Source organism: Dama dama, chromosome 1 (assembly GCF_033118175.1).
Source record: "Dama dama isolate Ldn47 chromosome 1, ASM3311817v1, whole genome shotgun sequence".
In the NCBI taxonomy this organism is placed as follows: domain Eukaryota; kingdom Metazoa; phylum Chordata; class Mammalia; order Artiodactyla; family Cervidae; genus Dama; species Dama dama.
The window spans coordinates 21,414,248-21,431,725 of record NC_083681.1 but is presented as its reverse complement, the minus strand read 5'-3'; the positions used below and the strand labels follow the sequence as shown (position 1 = coordinate 21,431,725).

Sequence of the window (17,478 nt, the reverse complement as noted above, 5' to 3'; positions counted from 1 at the left end):
GGGTGTATACTATATGGGACTTTGCGCTTCTTGGACTTCATTGTTTTCTTTCACATGTTGGGGAAATTTTCAGATATAGTACCTTCAAATATTTTCTCAGACCCTTTCTTTTTCTTTTCTAGTACTGGGACACCTATAATCCAAATGTTGGTGTGTTTGATATTGCCTGAGAAGTTTCTGAGACTATCCTCAATTCTTTTCATTCTTTTTCCTTTAGTCTGCTCTTCAGAAGTTATTTCCACCATTCTATTCTTCTGCCTCAGTTATTCTGGTATTGATTGCTTCTAGAGTATTTTTGCTTCCCTAGTGGCTCAGGTGGTAAAGAGCTTGCCTGCAATGTGGGAGAGATCTGGGTTCAATCCCTGGGTTGGGAAGATCCCCTGGAGAAGGGAATAATAACCCACTTCAGTATTCATGCCTACAGAATTCCATGGACAGAAGAGTTTGGCGGGCCACAGTCCATGGGGTCACAAAGAATCAGACATGACTGAGCTACTAACACAGCATATTTTAAATTTCATTATGTGTTGTATGTCTCTGTTTGTTCTTTATTTCTTCTAGGTCCCTGTTAAATGTGTTAATTGATCCTTGCGTTTTGTTCATTCTGTTTTTGAGTTTTTGGGTCATCTCTGTTATCATTACTCTGAATTCTTTTTCAGATGGTTTGCCTATTTCCTCTTCATTTATTTGCTCTTGTGAGTTTCTGTCTTGTTCCTTCATTTGTGCAGTATTTCTCTGTCTTCATTTTTATTCTAACTTACTGTGTTTGAGGCCGCCTTTTCCCAGGCTTTCAGGTTGTATTCCTTCTCCCTTTTGGTTTCTGCCCTCAGTGGGTAAGATTTGTCCAGTGGTTTGTGTAGGCTTTGTGTTCTGGTGAAAGGAGGTGAGGGTTTTTTTCCTTCTGATGGGCTTGGCTGTGTGAGGTGGTATATTTTGGGGTGTCTGGTAATCCTGTCTGCTGATTGGTTGGGTTTATGATTTTGTCTTGTTCGTTGTTTGGGTGACGTGTCCTGCACTGAGGTGCTGCCGGCCGTTGAGTGATGCTGGATCTTTTAACACAGTTAACAACCCCGTGATTCCTTATTGGATTCCATGAAAGGCTGCAACCTTTGATTAGTGAGTATGTAGTGCCTGCTTTCTATACAGTAGGAATTCATTGACTCTTTATTTCATTTGAACACCTGAAGGTTGTTTTATGTTAGTCCAGCCACATGGGGATTGATGGTCTTTCAGAAGTGGCATGCCAAGTCTTTGTTTATTCCCTGCTTTATAGGTCAGGGAGAGAGAAGTGACAACTATGTGTGTGGAAACAATTTTGGTCAACCCCAATGACAGAGGAGCCAGCAGACATACTTGGGGGAGTGCCCAGAGGTGTGCTGCTGGAGTCTCTTGGGCAGGAACAGTAGTTGGGAAGAGGCAGCAGGACGCCTCTTTCCCTGCAATACTTGGCATATGTAGCTATATCCTCCTGCATAACTCTCATAACTTTTCTTTAATAGTGAAAATGATGTTCTTTTCCATAGGTTATTGGTCCTTGTAGTCTGTGTTCTTAAGTTACTTGCATCCAAATCAAATTGAGTTTACGATTTAGAGTCAGATACCTACATACCACTTGTAGGTTAGCTGTGGGATAGTCTGTGTCACAGCTGACTGCCTGTATGACTGGGACTGAGCTGATGTCATACCAAAGAATACAGGCTTTGGAATTAGATAAATCTGGATTTGAGTTCTAGTACTTGTTGAACAAGTAACTTCTTACCCACTATTCTCTTACCTTACTGTGAAAATAATAGTCCTTTCAAGAGTTTTTGTGAGAAATAATAATATCAGTATAGAAACATTTAGCAGAGTACCTAATACCTAATTAAGTAGTAGCAATAAAGAATTTTTAATATTACTAGTACATAGTTTGAATAGAAGTTGAATATAGGTTGCTTTTTAGTCTTCATTTTAAGAAAAATGTAATTGGTGCCATCTGATTACTCTTTAAAAAGCAATATATTCTAATATGGAGCTTCTCAGGTGGCTCAGTGGTAAGGAATCTTGACCCGCATACAGGTTTCTCAGGAGGCAGGTAAGGTGGTCTGGTATTTCTGTCTCTTTAAGAACTTTCCACAGTTTGTTGTGATCCACACAGTCAAAGGCTTTAGTGTAGTCAATGAACTGTAAATAGATGTTTTTCTGGAATTCTCTTGCTTTTTCTATGATTCAACTAATGTTGGCAATTTGATATCTGGTTCCTCTGCCTTTTCTAAATCCAGCTTCAACATCTGAAAGTTCTCAGTTCACATAGTGTTGAAGCCTAGCTTGAAGAATTTTGAGCATTACTTTGCTAGTGTGTGAAATGAGTGCAATTGTGTCGTAGTTTGAACATTCTTTGACACTGCCTCTCTTTTGGATTGGAATGAAGACTGACCTTTTTCAGTCCTGTGACTGCTGAGTTTTCCAAATTTGCTGGCATACTTAGTGCAGCACTTTAACAGCATTATTTTTTAGGATTTGAAAAGGCTCAACTGGAATTCTATCACCTCCACTAGCTTTGGTCATAGTGATGCTTCCTAAGGCCCACTTGACTTCACACTCCAGGGGAATTCTGGCTCTAGGTGAATGATAACTCCGTCGTAGTTATCTGGGTTGTGAAGATCTTTTTTGTGTAGTTCTTCTGTGTATTCTTGCCACCTCTTCTTAACATCTTCTGCTTCGGTTAGGTTCACACTGTTTCTGTCCTTTATTGTGCCCATCTTTGCATGAAATGTTCCCTTCATATATCTAATTTTCTTGAAAAGATCTCTCTAGTCTTTCTCATTCTATTGTTTTCTTCTGTTTCTTTGCATTGATTACTTAGCAAGTCTCTCTTATCTCTCCTTGATATTTTTTGGAACTCTGCATTCAGATGGGTATCTCTTTCCTTTTCTCCTTTGCCTTTCACTTCTCTTCTTTTCTCAGGTACTTGTAAGGCCGCCTCAGACAACCATTTTGCCTTTTGTATTTCTTTTTCTTGCAGATAGTTTTGATGACCACCCCCCTATACAGCGTTACGAACCTCTGTCTATAGTTCTTCAGGCATTCTGTCTCTCAGATCTAATCCCTTGAATCTATTTGTCACTTGCACTATGTAATCATAAGGGATTTGTTTAGGTCATACCTGAATGGCCTAGTGGTTTTCCCTACAAAAAGAAACTGGGTATCACTACGAAACGTGGAGAGCCAGAGTCATTTGTATTAATTGAACGGGTGTTAGTTGGTGATGGCTGTAGGCAGGTGAGAATTCTTGTGAGATGAGAAATACAAGCCTTGTAAGAGTGCAGCATAGTAAACTTTACAAAACACTTTAAATATCATAATCAAGTTAAATATTGGCTATACATGTATTTCATTTTTCAGTATAAAGACTAAAATTCCGCCCCCCCCCCCCCCCCCAACTTGCTTGTTGTTATCTTCAGTCTTTTTTCCTAGCTTCCATGTCTCCTTTACCTCCATCCTTGAGGAAGAACAAATGAAACATTAATAGGGAAAAGGTAAACAGCACCAGTGCCTACCTCCAGGAGGGGCCATCTATGTTCCAGAGCAGGACTGGAAAGGTTCTGAGTTTGTAGAATATTATTGTAGCCTTTGGTCTTGAGATCTGGTGAGATGTAAATATTCATGAAATGTCTCAGGGCCTCAGTGTCTCAGGGCGGATGCTAACTGTCTTGGAGACTCTGGCAGCGATGGATTTGACTCAGCAGGGACTGAGGAGTGATGTGGGCAGCCTATTCAACATCTTAGAGTAGCAGGCAGCCTGGCATGGAAAAAGTAGCTAACGAATATATATGGAATTTAGAAAGATGGTAATGATAACCCTATATGCAAAACAGAAAAAGAGACACAGATGTACAGAACAGACTTTTGGACTCTGTGGGAAAAGGCGAGGGTGGGATGTTTCGAGAGAACAGCATCAAAACATGTATATTATCTAGGGTGAAACAGATCACCAGCCCAGGTTGGATGCATGAGACAAATGCTCGGGCCTGGTGCACTGGGAAGACCCAGAGGGACTGGATGGGGAGGGAGGCGGGAGGGGGGATCGGGATGGGGAATACATGTAAATCCATGGCTGATTCATGTCAGTGTATGGCAAAAACCACTACAATATTGTAAAGTAATTAGCCTCCAACTAATAAAAGTAAATGGAAAAAAAAAAAAGAGTGGGGAAAAAAAAAGTAGCTCTTGACCATACTAGCAATTACTTGAGAAGTACTGTGCTCTTGATGTCACAGACAAGCCTGCTTTTTCAGCTTTCTAAAGAATACAGGAAGAGCAGCAGTATCTGTGGGGCCCCCTATGCCCTTGTTTTTCTCAAGGAAATTGGGATGCTCAGACTTTCCTAAACCTGTGTAACCCCTGACTCCCAGAGCAGTGCGTCTGTTTACCTGTATATACTCTGTTGATTGAGATAGGATGAAAGGTGAATGTGCTAAAAGTGAGTCCAAGTCTTGGGGGAAGAGGGGCGCTTAGTTATTCAATCTTTCTTCTGGCTGTAGAGAAAGTACCTTGTAGGAAAGTCTAGAACAAGGGGGAGTTCCCCTCTCATGAATGAACCATAGGCCATAGATTATTAAATGCTGTGAGGATCCATTAAAACCAGTTGGGAAGATATGGCCACCCTTAAACTTAATGCATAGGCCTACTTTTCTTGCTGATTTATTATAACTCTCCCTGTTTGCCCCAGAGCTGGAGTCTCTCTTCGTATTGTAAGCAGATAGGTACTAGGAGCTGCAGGAAGAAATAGGTAATAAAACTTTGTTGATAAGCTTATCAGAGATTGCAAGTTGAGAAACTACATGGTTTGGGCTTGAAATTCAGAATTGACATCAAATGGCAGCTATGTCTTTTATAAATATTTAGGTATATTTAGATAAGTTTTAGATGAAAGCATAATTGATGTTTTTTTTAACTAAAAAGAGAAAATTATTGCCATTATACAATATCTGATAATTAAATCTTATTCATCATTGTATTTCTGGCCCTCACCATAGAGTCTTATCCACAGTAAGCCCTTGGTAGGTGTTTGATAAATGAATTTGGCTATATTTAGGCCCATGGCAGATGCATCTAAATGACAAAAGCACCCATTCCCACCAAACTCTGAGGAGGATCTTTTTAGATAGCATTAGATGCATATTATCATTTTAAGAGATTTGTCAAAGGAGATAAAACTGAGTTGTCATCTTGTACCCAAGTTTAAGTTGATACTACCTTAGAAATTAAACTTGTATTAATTGTTAATGGTTGAAATTTTTTGCCCTTCCGTGTTAATTTGCTGTTTAAAGTGAGACAGTCTTGTGCACTCCCTGCAAACCTTTGCTGTTTCTGCCAGTGGGTGGTTCTTGCTAATCTAACGAAGGCATGTTCTTGGGTATGCAACTGTGCAGCTACCCTGGTTTTGTGCTCACATATAATTTATCGTCGAGTTCATTTTAAACGGTCGCTGACATTAGTTTTTGTGACTTCACAATAAAAGATATATTTTAATCCAGTGTGTGTATATGTAACAGTGTTGTAGTCCTATATTCTTAACTATATGATTTTTTAATACATCTAAATTTAATGATACTTAAAATATTGATATGCTGTCATTTCTTCTTAGTTGATTCACAGTTACTACTTAGGTTTCATGTATATATTTTCATATATTAATTTGTAACAATACAATGTAATTCCTTTTAAGGGCTCAATTAGAGAATGAAAAGAAGAAAAGAGAAATAGCAGAAAAGGAAAAGGAAAGAATAGAACGTGAAAAGGAAGAGCTAATGGAACGTCTGAGACAAATTGAAGAACAGACAATGAAAGCCCAGAAAGGTAAAAGTTTCTTTTTGATATTGGATTCAAAATTGTTGCTCTGTCATCAGATCATATAGTATTTCTTAATACTATTAAATCTTTTTTTTTTTTTTTTAATTTTTTAATTGGAGGAAAATTGCTTTACAGTGCCGTACAACTACATGAATCAGCCATAATTGTACATGTGTCCCCTCTGTCTTTAGCCTCCCTCCCTTCCCATCACCCCACCCCTCCAGGTCATCACAGAGCGCCAGGCTGAGCTCCCTGTCTTATCTCGCAGCCTTCCACAAACTATTTATTTGATTCATGATGGTGTATATATGCTGATGCTACTTTCTCTATCTGTCCCACCCTCTCTTTCCCCCAGTGTGTCCACAAGTCCATTCTCTACATCCGTTGTCTCCATTCCTTCCCTGCAAATAGGTTCATCTGTACTGTTCTAGATTCTACATACAGTGCAAATTATTATGCCATGTTTGGTTTCCTCTTTCTGACTTGATTAATTCTGTATAACAGACTTTAGGCTCATCCACATCACTACAACTGGTTCAAATTTGTTCCTTTTTATGGATGACTGATATTCTTTTGTTTTTATGTACCACAGCTTGTTTATCCATTTATCTGTTGATGAACATCTGGGTTACTTCCATTTCTTATATAGACCTAATTCCATTTAATTGCCAATTTAATACTTAGTGGAATTAAATCATTAACCTTTTTAAGGTACATTCATGTATACAACCCTTATATATTTGTTTTTCATTTACTTAAGCCCTCAAATAGTTTTATATGTACTTTTATTATACATTATAAATGACTGTATGTGTTAATTTTTTCCTTTGGACTATCCAGGGTTACATACACAAAAATACATTTTCAATGCTTTCTGGCATTTAAACAAAATCTCTTTATGGATATTTAAGTACTTAAGGCATTTAGGTAATTTAAGGCATTTTAAGCTATTCTGACTGTTTAAACTCTTCTAGAACTCAGTCTCTAGGTTCAGTATATTAAAAAATACACAACACATAACCATGTTTTGTTTGTTTTTGATAACACATTTGGAAGCACTTACTTCCTAGACAGTAGGTAACCAAAATGTTACACTATATTAATGCTTTATTATTTTAATATCATTATTATTTGGCTGTGGCAGGTCTTAGCTGTGATGATGCAGGATCTTCACTGTGTTATGTGGAATCCTTTTTCTGTGGTGCATAGACTCTCTAGTTGTATTACATGGCATGTGGGATCTTAGTCCCCGACCAGGGATTGAACTGGCATTCCCTGAGTTGCAATTCAGACTCTTAACCACTGGACCACCTGGGAAGTCCCAACTACAATGTATATTTAGAAAGGCTACATTTATATTTAGCAAGTGTGGTTTATATAAAGTAACTCTTCAGGCAGTTCAGTCGCTCAGTCATGTCTGATTCTTTGCAACCCCGTGAACCGCAGCACGCCAGGCCTCCCTGTCCATCACCAACTCCCGGAGTTTACTCAAACTTACCTCCATTGAGTTGGTGATGCCATCCAACCATCTCATCCTCTGTCGTCCCCTTCTCCTCCTGCCTTCAATTTTTCCCAGCATCACGGTCTTTTCAAATAAGTCAGCTCCTTGTATCAGGTGGCTAGAGTATTGGAGTTTCAGCTTCAACATCAGTCCTTCCAATGAACTCCCAAGACTGATCTCCCTTAGGATGGACTGGTTGGATCTCCTTGTAGTCCAAGGGACTCTCAAGAGTCTTCTCCAACACCACAGTTCAAAAGCATCAATTCTTCTGCGCTCAGCTTTCTTTATAGTCCAACTCTCACACCCATACATGACTACTGGAAAAACCATAGCCTTGGCTAGATGGACCTTTGTTGAAAAAGTATTATCTCTGCTTTTTAATATGCTGTCTAGGTTGGTCATAACTTTCCTTCCAAGGAGTAAGCGTCTTTAAATTTCATGGCTGCAGTCACCATCTGCAGTGATTTTGGAGCCCCCAAAATAAAGTCGGCCACTGTTCCCACTATTTCCCCATCTATTTGCCATGAAATGATGGGACCGGATGCCTTGATCTTAGTTTTCTGAATGTTGAGCCTTAAGCCAACTTTTTCATTCTCCTCTTTCACTTTTCATTAAGAGACTCTCTAGTTCTTCTTCACTTTCTGTCATAAGGGTGGTATCATCTGCATATCTGAGGTTATTGATATTTCTCCCAACAACCTTGATTCCAGCTTGTGCTTCTTCCAGCCTGGCGTTTCTCATGATATACTCTGCATATAAGTTAAATAAGCAGGGTGACAATATACAGCCTTGACGTACTAGAATAGACAAGATACTGAGCAAAATAAAATGTTCTTCTCCTTCTTAAGAATTAGTACCTGCTTTCCTGATGACCAGTAGAATCAGACATTCAGTTCTGTTGAAAATTGCTGTTAGTCTTATTTAAGGTTTATTTTTGCTCCTTGCTGGTGGTGGGGCGATGCTCTTGAGCAATGGGTAGAATAATTTGCCAGATGGGTAGCTGGAGGAGGAAGTCACAAAGATTGTTATAAATGCACAAATTGATGATCCCAATTGTAAGATGATTGGAAATAATATTTCTAAGAGAAGAAATAGATTTTAAAAAGCCCTGGGTTTTCTCTGACTCATGAGGAACCTTACTTCTCAGAGCTGTAGGAGACCTAGCGACGGTTTAGTTTGAAATCCCGAGATAGTAAAGAGACTTGTTTGCAGTTCATAGCCCAAGGGTAAAACTTGTTTCCTGAATTCCGACTTGATGCTGCTTGTACCACTCTGGGCTTCCCTGTTGGCTCAGCTGGTAAAGAATCCTCCTGCAATCTGGGAGACCTGGCTTCCGTCTCTGGGTTGGGAAGATCCCCTGGAGAAGGGAATGGCTACCCACTCCAGTATTGTGGCCTGAGGAAGTCCATCGGGTCACAGAGAGCTGGACACGACTGCACGAGTTTCACACACACTACCACTCTAGGTGGTTTTTCATCAGTTAAAGCAGATATTCAGGATGTGCCAACTGTGTGCAGGATTGTAGACAGACAGATAGGCAGCGTTCATGGTAGTGAAGCCTGTGTGCTTGACAGAAGTGAGATGGATACATACAAATTTTGTTAAAGTTAGATAACATATGCTAAGTGGTATGTGAAGAGTATAAGCAATATTTATATTAGAGGAAGAATCTTGAAAAAAAAAAAGCTAGAATGTACTAAAGTGTTTTTTATAAAAGGAAAATTTAAAGAAATTTATGATACTGCTTTGATTTTAAAGAGAAGACTGAAGGATAGCAGCTTTTCATTTATAATACCTTTCCTGAGAGAATAGCTATTTACTAAATCTTTCAATCTCATTTATTTAGATGTGTGATAAAAATATTACTGATTTACATACAGACAAGTACTTAAATAAGTGAGCACTAAAGAATATAAGGAAGATAGAATGCAAGAAAAAATATAGAGCATCCTTGTCAAGACAGTTTCAAATGAGTCATCCTAAGGTGAAGGACATCCAGTTTTGCTTGTTTTTTTTTTTCTCCTAATAATAAAGCTTTTCCAGGCTGTCTAAAACTCTCCATCAGTTGTCTTGTAATTTATGCTAAATTCTCATTCAAATGATAAGTAGCTCTAACCATTTCTAAATCATAATGTTTAGTATAAACCAGTAATTTTTGTTTGAAAAGAAACATATTTCATTATTGTCATTTTCTTAAAAAATTGATATTGATGGTATTATTTGAAATTTGAACTGTCACAAATAATTAAACAGAACCATGCTAACAGTTTGCATTGCCATATTCATTATTATTAAATTACTTAGCTTCCTTTGTCATTCTTTTAACTATTTTTCAGATACATTGGTGACTGTATTTGAGATATAAGACAGTCAAACTTGAATTTAGTTTCTGTTCTAAAAATATACCAAATATCAAAATGAATTTCCACCTTCACAAAAACAAAGCACAGGAAAGAGTTAGGGGTAGAGTAATTTCATTCTGGACACTTGTGGTCATAATGACCCATACAACCATGATGGTGCCATCAGTCACCTGGAGCCAGAGTGCAAAGTCAAGTGGGCCTTAAGAAGCATCACTATGAACAAAGCTAGTCAAGGTGATGGGATTCCAGCTGAGCTATTTCAGATCCTAAAAGATGATGCTGTGAAAGTGCTGCACTCAATAGGCCAGCAAATTTGGAAAACTCAGCAGTGGCCACAGGACTGGAAAAGATCAGTTTTCATTCCATTGCAAAAGAAAGGCAGTGCCAAAGAATGTTCATACTACCACACAATTGCACCACTCATTTCACATGCTAGCAAAGTAAGGCTCAAAATTCTTCAAGCTAGGCTTCAACAGTATGTGAACTGAGGACTTCCTGGTGTTTGAGCTAGATTTAGAAAAGGCAGAGGAACCAGAGATCAAATTGCCAACATCCATTGGATCATTGAAAAAGCAAGAGAATTCCAGAAAAGCATCTACTTCATTGACTACACTAAAGCCTTTGACTGTGTGGATCACGATAAACTGTGGAAAATACTTCAAGAGATGGGAATACCAGACCACCTTACCTGCCTTCTGAGAAGCCTATGATACAGATCAAGAAGCAACAGTTAGAACCAACCATAGAACCATGGACTAGTTCCAAATTGGGAAAGGAGTACATCAGGGCTGTATATCGTCACCCTGCTTATTTAACTTCTGTGCAGAGTACATCATGTGAAATGCTGGGCTGGATGGAGCACAAGCTGGAATCAAGATTGCAGGGAGAAATATCAATAACCTCAGATATGCAGATGACACCACCCTTATGGCACACAGCGAAGTGGAACTAGAGTCTCTTGATGAAGGTGAAAGAGGAGAGTGAAAAAGCTGGCTGAAAGCTCAGTGTTCAAAAAACAAAGATCATGGCATCTGGTCCCATCACTTCATGTCAAATAGATGGGGAAACAATGGAAATAGTGACAGACTCTTTTATTTTTGGGCTCCAAAGTCACTGCAGATGGTGACTGCAGCCGTGAAATTAAAAGATACTTGCTCCTTGGAAGAAAAGTTTTGACCAACCTAGACAGCATATTAAAAAAACAGACATTACTTTGCAGACAAAGAGTCTAGTCAAAGCTGTGGTTTTTCCACATCCACATATATGGATGTGAGAGTTGGACACTAAAGAAGGCTGAGTGCCAAAGAATTGATGCTTTTGAACTATGATGTTGGAGAAGACTCTTGAGAGTCCTTCTCAAGGACTACACTGAGATCCAGCCAGTCCATCCTAAAGGAAATCAGCCCTGGGTGTTCATTGGAAGGACTGATGGTGAAGCTGATGCTCCAATACTTGGCCACCTGATGCAAAGAGCCAACTCCTAGAGAAGACCCTGATGCTGGGAGAGATTGACGGCAGGAGGAGCAGGGGACGACAGAGAGATGGTTGGCTGACATCACTGACTCAATGGACATGAGTTGAGCAAGCTCCAGGAGTCGGTGATGGACAGAGAAGCCTGGAGGGGTACAGTTCATGGGGTCACAAAGAGTTGGACACGACGGAGCCACTGAACAGCAATGACAACTTGTTAAGCACCAGTGCTGTTCTAGGCCGCTTCCTAGCTCTTGGGGATGTAGTATTGAACATGTAGGATCCCTACAGTCATGTAGCTTACTATTGAGGAAAGACAGAGTAATGAATGTAACAGATAATAAAAACCGTTTTATACAGGTCTAAGTACTGTGAAGGAGATAAGCAGGCTAAGTGATAAAAGTAATAATTCTGAGTAGGAGGGGGTTTATGTATGCATTGTTTACAAATAGAAGTCAAGCTTTAATTCAGATATTAATTTACAGTATGACCATAAGCAAGTCACTTTTAACTTCTAGATTTCCTTAGGTTCCTAACTTCTAAAATGGAAGTAAATAATCTAATTTTGTTTACTGAGGTTTTTTGAAATGTAGTTATAGTAAAAATTTTTTGTTGAAATTTTTTCATAAGTATAGTAATGTGCATACCTCTTATTAGATGTAAGGCTCAGTAAATTTTTATAAAATGAATTTATTTTTGTAACTACCCAAAACAAGATAGAGAACATTACCTGCCCTCAGGGAACCCCCTCTGTGTCTCTTCCCAGTTTTTCATCCCAAATGTGAGATATCTTTCCGATTTATATCATCATATAGTTTAGTCTTATTTTTTTTCTAGCTGTGTTGAGATACAATCTAAATACCACACAACCATTTGAAGTGTATGATGTGATAGATTTTGGTATTATTCACAAGAGTTACGCAGCTGTCACCAAGATTTTGGAACAGTTTCAACACCCCTAAAAGAAGTCCCATACCTGTTAGCAGTCACTCCCATTTATTCCCAGTTCTCCCTGCTTCCCCACCCCCTATACCTGGGCAGTTACTAATTTTTTATCTCTATAGACTTCCTGTTGTGGGCATTTCACATAAATGCAGTCATGCAAAACATGGTCTGTTGTGACTTGTGCTGAACATAATGTTTGCAAGTTTCATCCTGTCTTAGCATCTTTGAGGGACTTTATTGCTAAATAATATTTTATGCATATGATGCCACATTTTACTTTTTCATCAGTTGTTGAACTTTGGGGTTGTTGCTACCCTTTGACTATTCTGAATATGCTGCTGTGAACATTTGTGTTACAAGTTACTGTGTATTCATACGTGTTCACTTCTTTTTGCTGTAAGCCTGAGAGTGGAATTGCTGGGCCATATGTTTAACTTTTTGAGGATCTGCCCATCTGATTTCTGAAACAACTGTTTGCCATTTCCATTCCTACCAGCAAGACATGTTTTCTCCACATCCTCACCAGCACTTGACAGTGTTTGTCTTTCGGATTATAGTCATTATAAATGGCAATGAAGTGGTGTCTCATTGTGGTTTTGACTTGCGTTTTCCTGATGGCTAATGAGAGGGATTGGGGGCAGGAGGATGAGATGGCTGGATGGCATCACCGACTTGATGGACATGAGTTTGAGTAAAGTCCAGTAGTTGGTGATGGACAGGGAGGCCTGGCATGCTGCGATTCATGGGGTTGCAGGGAGTCGGACACGACTGAGTGACTGAACTGAACTGAACTGAATGGCTAATGATGTTGAGCATCTTTCCATATCCTTATTGGCCCTTTGTATCTCTTTGGAGAAATGTATTTTCAAATTTTCTCCACATTTTTCAGTCAAGTCTTTTTGTTGTTGAGGTATAAGACCTTTTTTTTAAAAAAATTAATTAGTTTATTTATTTTACTTTACAACATTGTGTTGATTTTGCCATACATTGACTTGAATCCACTGTGGGTGTTCATGTGTTCCCCATCCTGAACCCCCCTCCCACCTCCCTCCCCATCCCATCCCTTGGGTCATAATATAGCAGTGGTACATACACACAATGGAATATTACTCAGCCGTTAAAAAGGATACATTTGAATCCGTTCTAATGAGGTGGATGAAACTGGAGCCTATTATACAGAGTGAAGTAAGCCAGAAAGAAAAACACCAATACAGTATACTAACTAACGCATATATATGGAATTTAGAAAGATGGTAACGATAACCCTGTGTGCGAGACAGCAAGAGAGACAGATGTATTGAACAGTCTTTGGGACTCTGTGGGAGAGGGCGAGGGCGGGATGATTTGGGAGAATGGCATTGAATCATGTAAATTATCATATGTGAAACGAATCGCCAGTCCAGGTTCGATGCATGATACAGGGTGCTCAGGGCTGGTGCACTGGTATAAGACTTTTTAAAAATTTGTGTATAAATCTTGTATCATATATCACATATATAACATGCAAATATTTTCTCCTGTTCTGTGGGTGATCTTTTCACTTTGTTGGTGGTATTCCTTGATTTTAAATTTGGATGAAGTCCAATTTATTATTTTTTGGGGGCTTTTGTTACTTGTGTTTTTGTCATGATCCCTTAGAATCATCTTGCCTGTGTTTGAACTACATAGAAATTCATGTGTACTTATTTTTGGCTTCTTTTTGCTCAGACTTATGCAGATAGCTGTATTTTATTTTATTTTTTTTTTACATAATTGTATAATATTCTACTGCACGTATTTACATGTTTACCCATTCTCCTGGTGATAGACATTGGGGATATTTCCTGTTTGGAGCTATTATAAAATCAGGCTGCTATGAGCATTCTTGAAAATAGTAGTTGGTGTACTTATATACTAACTTGTTGAATGTACACACCTGGAGTTGTGAGTGGAATTGCAGGATCACAGCTGTACAGAGCTATTGTAGATATTGCCATCAGTTTCCCTAAAGTGGTTGTATCAATTTTCATTCCTCCCAGTGCTCTACATCTACATCATTACATCTACCACTCATTATTGTCGGGATTTCTTTTTTGTTTGTTTAGCCATTCTGTGAATACAGTTATTACAATGCATTTCCTTGATGACTGATGACTTTGAGCACCTTAGCAAATTCTTACAGCTCTCTCTGAAGTGCCTTTTCACTTGTTTTGCCCATTCAAAAAAAATATTGGATTTTCTTCTTTTTCCTATTGATCTGTTGATCCTATTGACCATGTAAAGGAAACCTTTACATGTATTTTTAAAAAAAATCTCTCCATGGTTTACCTTTTTACTCTCTTAATGGTTGGTGTCTTTTAATGAAAAGATAGCCAACTTTAAGCTCCATTTATCACTCTTTTTCCTTATGATTATGAATGTATTATTCTTTATTACCTTCTAGAAACTTTGTTTTACCTTTCACATTTTGGTCCATAGTCCATATATGTGACTTTTGTAAGGATCAAGGTTTATTTTTTACCCATATGTATTTCTTACTGACCCAGATCCATTTATTGCTAAGACTTTGCACCATACATAGCATTACCTTTGTCACAAATCCAGAAGTCTGTATGTATGAGTCTATTTCTAGACTTTGTTCCACCTACTAGTTTGCCTGTTGTATTGCCAGTGCCACAGAGTTAATTTACTAGTTGTATCTGAAAAGATTTTTTAACTGATGTGTCTCATAAATATGTCATAAGTATACAATAAAATGGTGGGAAGCATCTTTCAAAGACAAGGTAACTCTGGGCTGCCGTGTTACTTTATTTATTTTTTTTACTTTAATACTGATTTTATTCAATTCTTTTGTAAAATAATATAAAGTACAATTTAAGTAAAATTTTTTTTATTCCCAATTGGGTACATTTCTTTTTTTTTTCATTAATTTTTATTAGTTGGAGGCTAATTACTTTACAATATTGTAGTGGTTTTTGTCATACATTGACATGAATCAGCCATGGTTTTACATGTATTCCCCATCCCGATCCCCCCTCCCACCTCCCTCTCTACCCGATCCTTCTGGGTTTTCCAGTGCACCAGGCACTGCATCCAACCTGGGCTGGTGATCTGTTTCACCCTTGATAATATACATGTTTTGATGCTGATCTCTCGAAACATCCCACCCTCGCCTTCTCCCACAGAGTCCAAAAGTCTGTTCTGTACATCTGTGTCTCTTTTTCTGTTTTGCATATAGGGTTATTATTACCATCTTTCTAAATTCCATATATATGTGTTAGTATACTGTAATGTTCTTTATCTTTCAGGCTTACTTCACTCTGTATAATGGGCTCCAGTTTCATCCATCTCATTAGAACTGATTCAAAGGAATTCTTTTTTTTTTTAATGGCTGAGTAATATTCCATGGTGTATATGTACCACAGCTTCCTTATCCATTCATCTGCGGATGGGCATCTAGGTTGCTTCCATGTCCTGGCTATTATGTTTTATCTTTAATCTTTTATGGTATTAGTTGTTAATGGTTATATGTTATATACTTGTAAAATACTGAAGTTGAGAAATGGAACATATTAATTACTTGAAAAACTTAGTAGAGAGCCATTTAGTTTATAAGAAGACATCTAATGTCTAAAGAAGAGTTTAATATCTGCTAAGACTAGGCTCTTCTGTTTAAATCTGAATATGCTGCTGTTTCACAGAGTAAACCCTCTCCCACAGTATTGTGAGGTGATGGCACTTCCTGGTTCATTCCTAGATTGGAAGTTTTCTCTTTGTTTGCTATATAACTATTCCTTTCCTCCAGTCTTTTGTGACTTCATATTCTAGTTATTCACAATACTTTTTTGAATAGAGAGCTCCTGGAGAAGATACTCTGGAAATGGAAAATCCAGGAGAGGAAGTTCAGCTTCTTTTTTCTCCTTTAATGCATGATTCTAGTGTGTGGCTCACTGTTTTGCTAAAATAAAATTAGCAGTGTGTTTAGTCTCTGTCAAAGAGCTAAGCGTTTAGCTGGTTGTCTTTGTGAAGTGATTGTAGATGGTGAGCTTAAGGGTAAAGGTGGTGTGGAGTTTCTAGAAGGTAGTAAAGGAAAGACTGTGTTCATAGCCATAAGAAAAAGATTGATAAATTGAATTTTTATAGTTACAAATGGGACTCTAGCCCTTGGTGTCTTTGCAGAGGGTTTTTTGGACTTCTGAAAATCCATTTCTGCATTATTGCCAGTGTTCGTCTGGCTTTTGATTCTTTCCTCATGCTTTGCTTTTTTTCCAGTTCTCCTAAATGAGCAGTATCAGTCATAGTTCTTTTAATAACCTTGCTTGTTAACTCCAGTGTCTGGCTAATTTATGGACCTGTTCTGTAGTCTGTTTTCCCTTTTTGGGGTGGAAGAGGGGATTTTAAAGGGCCTCATTTGGTCCTATCTGGTATGCCTGGTAGTTTTGATTAGATGCACGACACTGTATATAAAAGAGCTATAGAGACTTTATTTTATTTTATTTTTCATTTATTTTTGTTAGGCTATAGAGACTTTAGATGGTGTTATTTTCCTTCAGGGCTGGTGGGGGTGGGGGGCGAGTGTAACTCAGTTGTGTCTGACTCTTTGCAACCCCATGGACCATAGCCCATCAGGCTCCTCCATGGGATTCTCCAGGCAAGAATATTGGAGTGGGTTGCCATTCCCTCCTCCAGAGGATCTTCTCAATCCAGGGATTGAACCTGGGTTTCCTGCACTGCTGGCAAATTCTTTACCATCTGAGCCACCAGGAAAGGCTTACATTTTCTTTTAGAGAGGATTTAATTTTTTAGAGAGGATTTTTATTTTGACAGGCAGAATATGTGCAGATCACCTTGACGGAGTTGTGCTGGGTTTCAGGCTTTGCTAAGGTTGGTCTCTTTCTGGTTTTCCCTTATTGCGTCTGTAGCCACTTGGGGGGCATCATCTGAGAGACTTGAGTATTTACTGGGACAGTTCTATCATCTTAAAGGGCCTCGAATCCAGCCTTTGATTCCCAAACTACAAGAGGTTGTTAATTTCTCGGATGAGCTCTTTGCGCTCTGACAGCTACTTTTTGCTTGTTTCTGTAGCATCTGAGCTCATTTGTGTACATTTTAGGAGTTGGCAAATATCCTGAGGGGAAATAACGCACAGATTTTGAGACTTTTCTATTTATTTCTTTTCAGGATCTTGTCCTTTCAAGTCTTGGATGCTTTGGCAGCTCCAGAGTCTAGATCTCTGTTTTCTTAGCTTGATAGAATATTGTAGGCTCTGCCTTTATTCCGCTCTGCTAGGACTATTATATACCATTTTTTGTATATAAAAATAAGCAAGTACATGATATACACACCAAGATATGCTTTTCTCTACACTTCTTAAACTAATTGCAC

At 38.4% G+C, this 17,478-nt stretch overlaps 1 protein-coding gene across 2 annotated transcripts in view; it reads left to right on the top strand.

The window, feature by feature from the left end:
• RDX (radixin) overlaps positions 1-17,478 on the top strand; it is an 82,339-nt gene that overhangs the window by 46,886 nt on the left and 17,975 nt on the right. For both annotated transcript variants that reach the window (XM_061144394.1, XM_061144401.1), the window contains one exon: positions 5,711-5,841. In XM_061144394.1, the coding sequence (XP_061000377.1) occupies positions 5,711-5,841 (131 nt within the window). The remainder of the gene's footprint in view (positions 1-5,710; positions 5,842-17,478) is intronic.